This window comes from Erpetoichthys calabaricus, chromosome 3 (genome assembly GCF_900747795.2).
Source record: "Erpetoichthys calabaricus chromosome 3, fErpCal1.3, whole genome shotgun sequence".
Lineage (NCBI taxonomy): Eukaryota > Metazoa > Chordata > Cladistia > Polypteriformes > Polypteridae > Erpetoichthys > Erpetoichthys calabaricus.
Genome location: NC_041396.2, coordinates 2724895 through 2738272, shown reverse-complemented (window position 1 = coordinate 2738272; position 13378 = coordinate 2724895). Strand labels below are relative to the sequence as shown.

The window sequence follows — 13378 nt, the reverse complement described above, 5'->3', positions numbered from 1 at the left end:
GTCGTCAGAGCAATGGTGACTTGCATTGGTAGCACAGGTGAGGAAAGGGCTTGAGGACAACATGGAGAGGCGCATTAAGAATGCATGTGCAGTCTGAGGGATCAGCACCGACTTGTGTCATCAGCAGCTCTGTGTGGTGGCAGCACAGCACCTACACTATCGTATAAAAGATCTAAGTCCAAGGAGAGAAAGGGAGAAAAAACAAAAAGAAAGAAAGAAAGAAAGAAAGAAAGAAAGAAAGAAAGAAAGAAAGAAAGAAACTGTAGGAAAAACTGAACTGAGAGGACCGGTTGCGTAGACATTTGTGGGAGTAAGTGAGCTAGGAATGCCGTTCCGAGGAGATGGATCAAGCCATGTAGATGACTAGAAGGAGCAGGGGGAGATCGAGGCCTCTTGGGCAGGGGTTTTCAAACTCGGTCCTAGGGACCCTCTGTCACTTTTTTATTTTTTTGCTCCAACCAGCTTCTGTTTTTAATTGGACTCCTGGGCTAATTAAGTGCACTGTTATTGCCCAGATTCTGTGTTTTGGAAACAAAACAGAAATTAGAAAACTAAGTTTGATAAAAAAAATATTAAAATGTACTAAGCAGTTACAGTCATATGAAAAAGTTTGGGAACCCCTCTCAGCTTACATAATAATTGACTCTCCTTTCAACAATAAAGATAACAGTGGTCTGTCTTTCATTTCCTAGGAACATCTGAGTACTGCGGTGTTTTCCGCACAAAGATTTTTAGTGACGCAGTATTTAGTTGTATGAAATTAAATCAAATGTGAAAAACTGGCTGTGCACAAATGTGGGTCCCCTTGTCATTGTGCTGATTTGAATGCCTGTCACTGCTCAATGCTGATTGGTTGGATGAGCTCGTTAAGCCTTCATAGACAGGTGTGTCCACTCATGAGATATAAAGGTATTTAAGGTGGTCAATTACAAGTTGTGCTTCCTTCCCTTTGACTCTCCTCTGAAGAGTGACAGCATGGGATCCTCAAAGCAACTCTCCAAAGATCTGAAAACAAAGACTGTTGAGTCTCCTGGTTTAGGGGAAGGCTACAAAAAGCCATCTCAGAGGTTTAAACTGTCAGTTTCAACTGTAAGGAATGGAATCAGGAAATGGAAGGCCACAGGCACAGTTGCTGTTAAACCAGCAGGTCTGGCAGGCCAAAAAAAATACAGGAGCGGCATATGAACAGGATTGTGAGAATGGTGACAGACAACCCACAGATCACCTCCAAAGACCTGCAAGAACATCTTGCTGCAGATGGTGTATCTGTACATTGTTCTACAATTCAAACATCTGTATGGCAGGGTGATGAGATAGAAGCCTTTTCTGCACTAACACCACAAACAGAGTCGCTTGTTGTATGCCAATGCTCATTTACACAAGCCAGATTCATTTTGGAACAAAGTGCTTTGGACTGATGAGACAAAAATGGAGTTGTTTGGTCAGAACAAAAAGCGTCTTTGCGTGGCAGAAGAAGAACACCGCATTCCAAGAAAAACACCTGCTACCTATTGTCACATTTGGTGGAGGTTCCATCATGCCGTGGGGCTGTGTGGCTAGTTCAGGGACTGGGGCCCTTGTTAAAGTCGAGGGTCGGATGAATTCAACCCATTATCAACAAATTCTTCAGGATAAAGTTCAAGCATCAGTCACAAAGTTGAAGTTACGCAGGGGTTGGATATTCCAAAAAGACAATGACCCAACACACAGTTCAAAATCTACAAAGGCATTCATGCAGAGGGAGAAGTACAATGTTCTGGAATGGCCGTCACAGTCCCCTGACTTGAATATCATCGAAAATCTATGGGATGATTTGAAGCAGGCTGTCCATCAAATTGAACTGAACTGGAGAGATTTTGTATGAAGAATGGTCAACAATACCTCCATCCAGAATCAGACACTCATCAGAGGCTATAGGAGGACAGCGTCTAGAGGACAAAAGGAGGCTCAACTAAGTATTGATGTCATATCTCTGTTGAGGTGCCCACATTTATGCACCTGTCTAATTTTGTTATGATGCACATTACATATTTTCTGTTAATCCAATAAACTTAATGTCACTGCTGAAATCCTACTGTCTCCATAAGGCATGTCAGATATTAAAAGGAAGTTGCTACTTTGAAAGCTCAGCCAATGAGAAACAAAAATCCAAAGAATTAAGAGGGGGTCCCAAACTTTTTCATGTGACTGTATATGGGAACAATGTATTTTCTTTTCTTTTTAACAATATTTTAATCTTGATGTTCACTCTACTTTTCCAGGTGTTCTAATTGTTTAATTAATCCATTATTTGCTAAATCGTGTGTCTGACGCTACAGGAATTGCAGCCTGTCGGGGTTGTCTGCATGGCTTGTCTGTCTGCTCATTTTTAATTGTCATTATTAATATACAATGAAGGGAGCAAACTGCACAGAGAAAGGGCAAAACAGAATGAAATCAACAAAAGTGAGTTAGGCATTTCAGTCTATAGCAAAAATAGAAATATTTCTAAATGTCTTATAAACGTACCAGGGCCATGGGGCGATTGAACCTATCCCAGCAAGCACAGGGTGCTAGGCAGCAACAAACCCTGGCCAGGGGGCTGGTCCACTGCACAGAATATATATATATATATAGTCACACACACGAGTCTCGGGTGTGTCTCACGTGTCTGGATGTGTCTAAATGCATGGAAGGATTTCCATGTAACACTGACAATAATCCAATTTCTGTTTGTTTCAGAGTGGAAGAGAACCTTCCACAAAACTGCTAGAACAATGGAAGCTCTGCACCTTCCAGTTCCTCCACTTGATAAACTATGTGACATTTCCACTCTTTGTCATTCAAGACCAACCTTCTGACCAGATCAGACGTCTGCATAGGAACTACAGACTGGCTAAGAAAGAGCCTCAGCATGTCACAGTCGATGCATTCTCGTTTGAAATTCTTGATTGGTTTGCTTCATTTTCACTGAGATATGAAACTGGGCATCAGTTATGGTGCCATCGGTTAAATCAGGGTCGTCTTAACGCATGGGCATGCTGGGCAGTTGCCCAGGGGCCCCACGCTAATCTATGTATGTTGTGACTTGTTGACTAATCTTTGCCGTACAGAATGTTTTTTTAATGTTTACACACTGATTTTGTTGGAAGTACCAATACAATAAATAGATGTTTCATTTTATCGACCATTTACATTTTTATTCCTGTCAATGGTTGTGTAGTTAGGGGCTCCACTGCACTGCTTTGCCCGGGGGCCTATAATGCTTTTAAGATGGCCTTGGGTTAAATCAGGGGTATCAGAGGTCCCAAGTGCTTTTCTGGATACAATATTTTTTATTTTTTTTTGTTTTTTTTATTTTTTTAAACCAAGGGCTAATCCTGAGCTTGTGGGTTCATATTCTGCCATTGACCCTGTGTGACCCTGAGCTGAGCAAGTCAATTCACCTACCTGTGCTCCAGTTGGAGAAACACAAGAAATGTAACCAAGTGTATCTCAGATGTTCTAAGTCGCCTTGGATAAAGGCATCAGTCAAATAATAAGTACCGGTAATAATATTAATATTATTAGGTCACTGGAGTTGCTTACTCTTGGAACATATTAGACACAGTTGTCCATAGATGTACAGTATATGATTTGACTGCTGTCCTGCTCAAAATATCCTTCTAATATTCTTACCTCTTGAGGTGCAGAAGGGTCCTGTTTTAAAGGATCCTAAAAAAGGAAGGTAAAGAGAGACGCATTAATTCTAAAACAACGTAATGCAATGATGTTCAAACGTCTGCACGCTCCATTCACAACTATCAAACCCAGCCAGCTCCACTCACTGCCAACACAAAGATCAAAGCAACATTAAACCAATAAAGGAAGGTCTGTTGATCACTGCTTGCTTTAACAAGTGGAAGAGGTGGGTTATGTGTAGAGCCATATTATATTCTTAAGTTTTTTTGGTCCTAGAGATGAACATGAAGCTTTTCAAAGACAGGTATCACCATGAGTAAGAGCACTCCGACTGTCAAGTAGCAGCACTAACTGCTGTGCCGTCTGGCTGTTACCATTTTAGTAAACAGACACTTGTGTGTATTTGCATTGTCTTTTTCAGAAAATGAACCAAAATGAATGAGACTACAAAACACTTGATTTTATATTAACAGTGGGCACAGACCTGCGTCATGACAAGAGCCACAATCACCGCCCCTGTGCGTCCAAAAATAATCAGCAATGCATATGTGTTCCTGTGTAACGACCGTTATGAGTTTAATCCTCTCCATTTCAGGAAAGCACATCGGTAGGCTCTTCTCCATAGCCTACCAGGCAAACTGCATCTGTGGTAACAAATAACAACTACATACTCGCAATACGTCATCCATTTCTTAGGGCACTTACCAGAAACTTCTCTTCCTTCTGTAGCCATTTATTGTCGGCCATCATCTCTTCCTTCTGTCGTTTCAGGGTCTCTTGTAGTCTCGCTTTCTCCATCTCCCACATTCTCTGGGCATCTTCTTTGCTGGTTGGTTCAATGACAAACTCTGCCTCCTGTAGGGTCAGAAGATCTTGTTTTACACTGAGCATCTGTTTCTGGTCTTTATAGAGAGATACTAGAACCATCTGAGACAGAGGATGGAAGTCAGTATACAGTAACTTAGTCAAGATTCACCTAACAGAAGGCACTTGGGGGGATACAGAAATACACAGCAACCACAGGTAAACCTCTGCCATTGTTTCTAGAAATATCTCTGAGGTGCTTACTTCACAAAAGGCACCTGATCATGGCTGAGTGCCGATCACAGAGCCCTTCCTATTCGCTCTCCCCACATCACGTTTTTATACTCTGATGCTATCCATGTGTCATTTCTTTACAGTCGTGGCCAAGTTCTGAGAATGACACAAATATTAATTTTCACAAAGTTTGCTGCCTCCAGCATGTTCTGAAGTGAGCGATCAGATGAATTGTTAATTGCTAAGTCCCCCTTTGCCATGAAAATGAACTTCATCCCGAAAAACCACTGCAGGTCAGCCCTGCCACTAAAGGACCTGCTGACGTCATTTCAGTGATCCTCTCGTTCACACGGGTGAGAGTGTCGATGAGGACGAGGCTGGAGGTCACTCTGTCAGGACGATTGAGTTTATAATAGAGAGATGAAGAGGGCGTCAGGGCACCCAAGAGAGTCCAGCAAGCGCCAGGACCGTCTCCTAAACTGGATTCAGCTGCGGGCACCACCAGGGCAGAGCTTGCTCAGGAATGGCAGCAGGCAGGTAATAATAATTCATTACATTTATATAGCATTCTTCTCAGTACTCAAAGCGCTATCCACACAGGGAGGAACCGGGAAGAGAACCCACAATCTTCCAGAGTCTCCTTACTGCAAAGCAGCGGCACTACCACTACGCCACCTGTGAGGTGAAGACTTTTGGAGGATGGCCTGTTGTGACAAGAAGGGCAGCAAAGAAGCCAAGAAAATCATCAGGGACAGGCTGATATTCTGGGATTGGACTGCTGAGGACTGCTGGGGGAAGTAATTTTCTTGGATGAATCCCCTTTCTGATTGTCTGGGGCATCCGGAAAAAAGAAAAGGTGAGTGGTGTTACCATCATCAGTCCTCTGTCATGCCAACAGTAAAGCATCCTGAGACCATTCATGTCACGTGGGGTTGCTTCTCACTCATAATTTTGCATAAGAACACAGCCAGGAATGAAGAATGGGACCAAAACATCAACCGAGAGCAACTTCTACCAACCATCCAAGAAAAGTTTGGTGACCAACATGATGGAGCACTGGGCCAGAAGGCAACAAGTGAGAACTAAGTGGCTCGGGGAACAAAACATTGAAATTTTGTGTGCATGGCCAGGAAACTCCCCAGACTTTAATCCCATTGAGAACTTGTGGTCAAGAGGCGGGTGGACAAACAAAAACCCACCAATTCTGATAATGCAAGAATGGGCAGCTGCCATCAGTCAGGATTTGGCCAAGAAGTTGATTGACAGACAGCCTGCCAGGGCGATTTGCAGAGGTCTTGACAAAGAAAGAAGGGCCAACACTGCAAATATGGACTCTGTGCATAAACTTCATGTCATTGTCAATCAAAGCCTTTGAAACTTATGAACTGCTCGTAATTCTATATCAGTACACCAGAGAAACATCTGACAAAAAGACCTAAAAACACTGAAGCAGCAGACTTGGTGAAAACCAACACTTGGGTCATTCTCCGAACTTTTGGCCACAACTGTATGCTCGGTCGGTGGTGAGTTGCACACTACAGATGTGCAGAGCAGCAATGTCTCTCTTCATACTTACACAATATCATTTACACACCTGGATTAGCCAATGTAAAGGACTCTCAACAGTATGATGTAGAAAATGAAGATATTATTTTTAAAACGTATGGATTTCTGACCACAAACAAGACCGACTGAATGACTGAGTATTGTTATAAATTTTGCTCTCTCCCTTTATGATAGCGAGGCCTCAGACGCTACGTTCACATTACAGGCCCCATTGTTGAATTTGGATTTTTTGCTCAGATCTTGAAGGTTCACATTGATAAGTACAAGTGACCGGCTGTATCTGACTGTGATGTGAGTGCATCTGTCCTCTGAAACGGCATGCAGGCACACATTGGTACATTTGTGCATGAGTCATCTGCGTCACCAACAATAAAAAAATGTCACATTTATGAGATGACTCGTGGTATTCTGCTGGGTTCTATTTACCTCGCAAGTCCGATGGAGTTGGGAATGACGTCACACCCGAGTTCAGTGTCTTCCAGTAAAACATTTGGAAAAACAATACGGACGCCTCCAGGAAAACCTTTGTGTTGCTTCCCTTTTGGAATGCAGACAACTACTGAACAATGCATTGTGTAGTATTTTGTGTATCCAAACACGTGAGCAATGTATCCACAGATGAAAGTTGGACAGTAGCGGGTGTACGAGCGTTTTAATGAGACACAAATAGACAGAAGTGCTAATAAATAGTATGATACTGCAGTTTTTTTTACTGAAGTTTGCTGTGTTGTCGCCATTTTGGATCGATGTCATAATCTGAAGTTGGACAGACCAGCTCTGGGTTTCCGAGTAGGAAATCCAACTTGTGGGAGCATTCCAGTTGAAAACTCTGACTAGGATCTCAGAAATTCAGACTTCCCAGTTCAAATGGAACACAGCATTAAAAATGACAAAATGGATGCACTTCTTGATAGTTATGCATCACATTTCGCTCTGGAGGACGGCGTACAGTCTGTCAGATGTACATGATTAGGTCGAGAAGGCGAAGAAATGGCAGTTGGCTAGCGTTTGATGTTTTTGCAGCTAATGTTAGCACTGCTGCCCCAGAGACGTGTGGGTAAGAGAACACAACCAGCAGTAGTGGGACTGTGACTGTTGTCAAAGCTGTAGCACACCTCCATTGTTGTTTTGCCAAAGAGCTCAGCCCAAGAAATTGACAGAAAAACACATGAATTCTGATTTGACTGTTCTTCATCATGCTGGATGTCCACAAATCGGACACGCATCTGATCCAAGGACTACATATGAACTATGAAAGGGTCCACACAGCCCTGAAAACATCAGATTTGTGTCACATCAAAGCAAAAATTAAGAATTGAATCACTTCAGGCTGGTAATGTGAATGTAGCCAAGGTTAATCTACAAGACGCATGGTTACATTTACTGTATATACTCGCAGATAAGTTCTCCTGCAGATAAGTCGGGACTTGATTTTATTGTATAATTTCTGGTATTTTATAATGTCGGTCACATAAGTCGAATGTGGAAAACTCACGCTATTGGCCCAAGAGAGTATGATACACTAACGCCCACCTGAGAGAGTCACCACGGAGCACACGGCCTTTTTTTCTATGTGGGTACTGCAATGCGCTGTAACAGCGTGTGCTCCTAATGTCTCTCTGTCTCTCTCTCTATTGTGTCTACGTGACCACACAGTAATTAATACCTGACTATTCTGAAGTGACGTTTGCACCGTTTTGTGTTTTTCTCACACCCTCATCGTAAGAGCATCCCTTATCTACGATGGAGCGTTCAATCAGAAGAAAATATGAAGCTGGTTTTAAATTAAACATCTTTGAAGTAGCAAAAGGAATTGGGAACTGTGCTGCTGCAAGAAAATTCAATGCGTCTGAGAAACTGATGTGAGATTGGAGGAGGCAGGAAGATGTTAAAACAATAAAAATAAAAAAATGTAAGTGTCGCATTTTTGAATGGCGTATAAGTCGGGGTCTGATTTTGTGATTGATTTTTTGGGTTTCAAGACCAGACTTTTACGTGAGTAACAAATTTTTATTTAATATAAAGGATAAATTATAATATAAAGATTAAGAATTTAAATAACAAGCTGGCTCAGTTTGCACATGATACCAAGCTGGGTCGACTGGCAGATAATCATAATTCAGATAATCGTGAATTATCACAGAGGGACTTGGACAGCAGACAGGCTTGGGCAGATGAAATTTAATGTCAGTAAATGTAAAAAAATGACACGTAAGAAGGAAAAATGTGAGGTATGAATACACAATGGGGGGACTACAAATCATGAGTCCACCTTTTGAGAAGGATTTAGGAGTTGTAGTGGACTCTAAGCTATCATATATACAGTAGCACCCTGATGTGTGAAGTACAAGTCACAGGAGGTTCTGCTCAGGCTTTATAACACACTGGTGAGGCCTCATCTGGAGTCCTGGGTGCAGATTTGGTGTCCAGGCTACAAAAATGGACAAAACAGCACAAGAGGAGGTCCAGAGATGAGCAACTGGGCTGTTTATGGGGGGCTACAGGGGATGAGTGATGAGGAAAAATTAAAAGACTGTGTTCAAACTTTGTAACGTCAAGTGTGTCAGACCCAGTTATCGCAAGGCTGGCGTGCACAAAGAATTTTCTGTCCAGTGTGCCAACTATATTTTTATAAAATAATTTTTTATTTTGACTTTTGCTTCTAGAAAGACAGCATTGAAAACAAATTTACAGATTTTAACTGTGGCAGTCATCATGTTAAATCATGCCATTCTCTAACCTGCTTTATCCAGAGCAGGGTGCTAGCACAGGGCACAAGGCAGGAACAAACCCTGGACTGGGCACCAGCGCATCACTGGGTAAACACACAAAGCACGCACACACACAGAGGCCAATTTTATGTCACCAATTCACGTAACCTCCATGTCTTTGGGAGGAAACCCACACAGACAAGAGGAGAACATGCCAACTCCACACAGGGAGGACACGGATGGTGGACCACAGTGCCATCCTAATGTATGACTGTATATTACATACCCTGCATTTATTTTTTCTACTGCTAACATGATTATTTTTATAACAGTTTGATTAATTTTGTCCTAACAGCAACATAAATGAGAATGCCCTAAGCTGTGCACTTTCCTTCTCTGTCTACCGTTGGTTCTATAAAGTTACTTGACAGGTTAAAAAATAAAAACTCAAGACTCAGAAGCAACATTTTTTCTGATATTTTCAATTCACTCAATTTCAATTTGTATTTTCACATTTTTAATTAAAGCAAAATAGAAAAAATAGGAATGTTGGAAAATTTCTGATTTGTGATTCCATTCACTTTGTATATTATGACCAAATTACCGACCTCCTGTGCCCAATAACTAAATAATTTGCCATTCTTTGCATGGACAGAAGTTTCCTCATGGGTTTTATAAATGGGCCCAATATGGATGACTTTAAAAATGTGGGGCGGCCCATTACTACTTGTAGCTGAACTGCTCGTTGTGCAGACGTAACATGAATTATCACACGCTGTCTACGGAGCAAAGGCTGTCAGCACGAAGGACGAAGACAACTCCCTTTGGCTGATCCTCACAAGCTGCCACTTAACTGATTCTGAGGCCTTGGGACCACAGACAGGACGTGAAGCAAGGAATGGTGAGACCCCGTTGTATTCCTAGCAATCGCATGCCGTAAGATACTTCGTAGAAAGTAAAAAACAAATTCTGTCTTTATTTGGTGTTTTCTTGATTATACCACTGATTGTGCTTTTATTACGTAACGCACACCACAGCAAAGAACTGAAACACAGATTACATTTTTATGTCAGCATATTTGTAACTTTGATCTAATCAGCTGCACTAGTGAATGAAAATGCACAGTTCACTATCCCAGAGTGGAAACCTGGTGTTCAGCTGCAAGTGACAGTCAAGGAGCAGAGAGCAGTGCCATTCTGAATAAAGCCTCCATGCCTCAAGAAAGATGAAGTCTGACAGCTGTCTGCTTTCACTCATTAAGTCAGTAAGCACTGCTGTCACTTTATGGATTTTTTTAAATAAAGAAATCAATAGCCAGTCACAAAAAACTTGTGGCCTGGAATCATTTCAACATAATAATTGCCTGGTGTATAATTGGAGGAAGATTCACAGGAGAAAAATGCATTCGTACTGACCTTCTGCTCCCTGCAGGAAACAAACAGGAACCATTAGTGCTGCGGCTGTGTTCCTCCTATCAGATCACCATCACTCATGTCGTACAGTCAAACGCACTTTAAAAGACTACTGAGAATGCACTTGAGGAGTCATTGTAAACTTTGAAAAACATCAATGCTGCATAAAAGCTGAGACTCCATTTGAATGCTGATTATAACAATGTCGTCAAAAGCTGACTCAGTGCTGCGCCTGCCGGGTCTTTTCTGACACCCCTTTTAGGTGCTCTGGGGTCACATTTTTCACACTGAGCCAATTGTGTATTGATTGACCATCTTAACCTCTAGTTGTGATGAGTTTTAGAACAGATGACATTTAGGATGTTTTTTATGGGATGTAAACAGGCAGCACCCTGAATGGAGAGTAAAATCCAATAAACTAAGATAGATAGATAGATAGATAGATAGATAGATAGATAGATAGATAGATAGATAGATAGATAGATAGATAGATAGATAGATAGATAGATAGATAGATAGATAGATAGATAGATGAAAGGTGCTATATAATAGATAGATAGATAGATAGATAGATAGATAGATAGATAGATAGATAGATAGATAGATAGATAGATGAAAGGTGCTATATAATAGATAGATAGATAGATAGATAGATAGATAGATAGATAGATAGATAGATAGATAGATAGATGAAAGGTGCTATATAATAGATAGATAGATAGATAGATAGATAGATAGATAGATAGATAGATAGATAGATAGATAGATAGATAGATAGATAGATAGATAGATAGAATGAAAGGCACTATATAATAGATAGTGTAATAAAGGTGCTATATATGCGCCTGACCCGACACAGACTAACAACAGAGGCATGTTAAAATAAACCAAAAGAGTTTATTTTCCTTCTTCAGCTGGGGGCCCACATCTTCCCTGTGTCCCTCAGCCACAAGACAGTCCCACAAAAACACAAGTCACAAGCACAAATAAACTCTTCAAGTCCTCCACTCCTCCTTGGTAGCTTTGTCTCCCTCCTCCCGACATTGGCTCCCAAAGTGGTGGCTGGTGGCTCCTTTCAAAGCTCACCCAGAAGTGCTTCAGGTGCTTGACCACCTGCTTTTGATTGCACCTCTGGTTGCGGCTGAACTACGGCCCAGACAGGCTCAGGAACCCCTGCTGCGCCTCCTGGTGGCCACCCCGGATCACTACAGGGCTGTGGAGAACTCCATCTCCCATGGAGCCCTGCGGGTATCTGAGGCACCACAGTCATCCAGTGGAGAAGCCACCAAGAGGTCCAGGGGAGGTACTGTCCAGCCGTCCATCACAATAGATAGACAGATAGATGTTTTCACACTCAAATCCACACTAAGGTTTTCTAACACACATTTCTGTATCCATCTGGCAGCACCCATGACATACAGTAAGACTAAAACCCCTTACTATTTGTGATTGCTTGTTCCAGTTTATGCAGCTTTATTTGTTGTCAAGTTAATTTTCACATTCCTTTTTTTTCTTTTGGTCTGTGTTGCTTATTAAATCTCCCAAGTGTTTAACACGTTAACTTTCTTACACTTTAAGAATATTTCTGTTTTCTTTTAAGATAATTAAATGATCTGCCTGAATGCCTTTTCTTGAGTACTTCACCAGAATCTTTGTGTTGGTTTTTGTGACTGTTGACATCTCTCATGGCCTGTGAGTACCTTATATATGGTTGCTGTCAGAATTTCTCTCCCCAGAAGCCCAAATAATTCCTTTAAAGCCCCACATTTCTTTTGATTATTTTTTTGTGTCACAACACTCCCAAAAATATTCTAAAAGCACTTTACACTTCCTTCATACATCACGAGGCAAGTGACCTCAAATCTTCAGATGTCCCTTTCACAATTGCCCTAATCACCAAAACAGCTGGCTTACCCTCATGCTTCGACGCTTGAAGAAGTCCTGGCGCAGCAGGGGCAAGCCGTGAGTGGAGTCAGCTGGCGACTGGTAGTCAGATGGGCTAGCAAGGGCAGGAGAGCTGGCACAAAGAGACTCTGGCAGCTGGCCGAAAAGCACAGACAGCGATACAACACAAAGAAGCGGGTCAGCATCATAAAAAATGCAAAGCACATAAAGTGGCATAGCAACGTGTGGCAGCAGAGGGCACTTGTTCTTGCGACTAATGAACACATATTTACAAATAGAGAACTCTACAAAATTACTCAAACAGTTCAATTTAAATTAAAACTCATGATCACAAGAAAAAAAAGGCTGCTGTTACCAGCTCTGACAATACATCAGCTTTAAGGATGGTTAATACATCTGCTTGAATAGAAAGAAATAAAAGAGTTTTGAAGACTCGGTGAGGGTAGGCAGGACATCACCCAAGCTGTTCTGAAATGCTGGAAATTCTTGACACTCGTCGTTCTCAGAGGAGGCAGAACAGGAGGTGAGGAGAGGGACAGCTTCTGTGGCTTAGGTCACTGTAGTAGCTGACAAGCTCCATAGTGACATGGCTGCAGGTAAAGTGTAGGGCTGCTGCGATTATTTCAAGTACTCGACTAGTCGCTTAAAAAAAAAAAAAAAAAAAAATCCAATCGTATTTCTTAATTGATTAATCATACCTGCACCCTGCCAAATTACCTGCCGACATTCTACGATGTTCATCACAGTAGGTTAATAACAGCAGGAGATGATCCGCATTCCCAAAGGTAGGTCCTTTCAAATGTTGACCCAACGTGTCCTCTGTATTGGAGTGTTTTAGTCTTTCTGCACAATGGACACAAAGTTGCAGCACTACTTCAATGCACGAACACGTTATAGTGGTGCTACACGGAGGGGGACGTTTTAACGTGTTTTGTGCCAAGTTGCCTCTTTCGTAATGTTGTCCCGTTTTGTAGTCTATGGTGCGTCTGTGTAAACAAAGGGGGAAAGGAGAACGCTGCAGGACCACGACCCATCAAGGTCATAAGTTCATCCGGATTATTTCTTATTTAAACGAGAGCTTGGAAA

General features: G+C 41.8%; 1 protein-coding gene across 3 annotated transcripts in view; it reads right to left on the bottom strand.

Annotated features, from left to right (window-relative positions):
• Nucleotides 1-13378, bottom strand: part of ptk2ba (protein tyrosine kinase 2 beta, a) — a 386610-nt gene that overhangs the window by 36014 nt on the left and 337218 nt on the right. For 2 of the 3 annotated variants that reach the window (XM_028796341.2, XM_028796338.2), the window contains exons 24-26: nt 12302-12427; nt 4366-4515; nt 3658-3693 (exon numbers count right to left, since the gene is read on the bottom strand). In XM_028796341.2, coding sequence (XP_028652174.1) covers nt 3658-3693; nt 4366-4515; nt 12302-12427 — 312 coding nt within the window. The remainder of the gene's footprint in view (nt 1-3657; nt 3694-4365; nt 4516-12301; nt 12428-13378) is intronic. The other variant, XM_028796343.2, reaches the window with a different exon arrangement.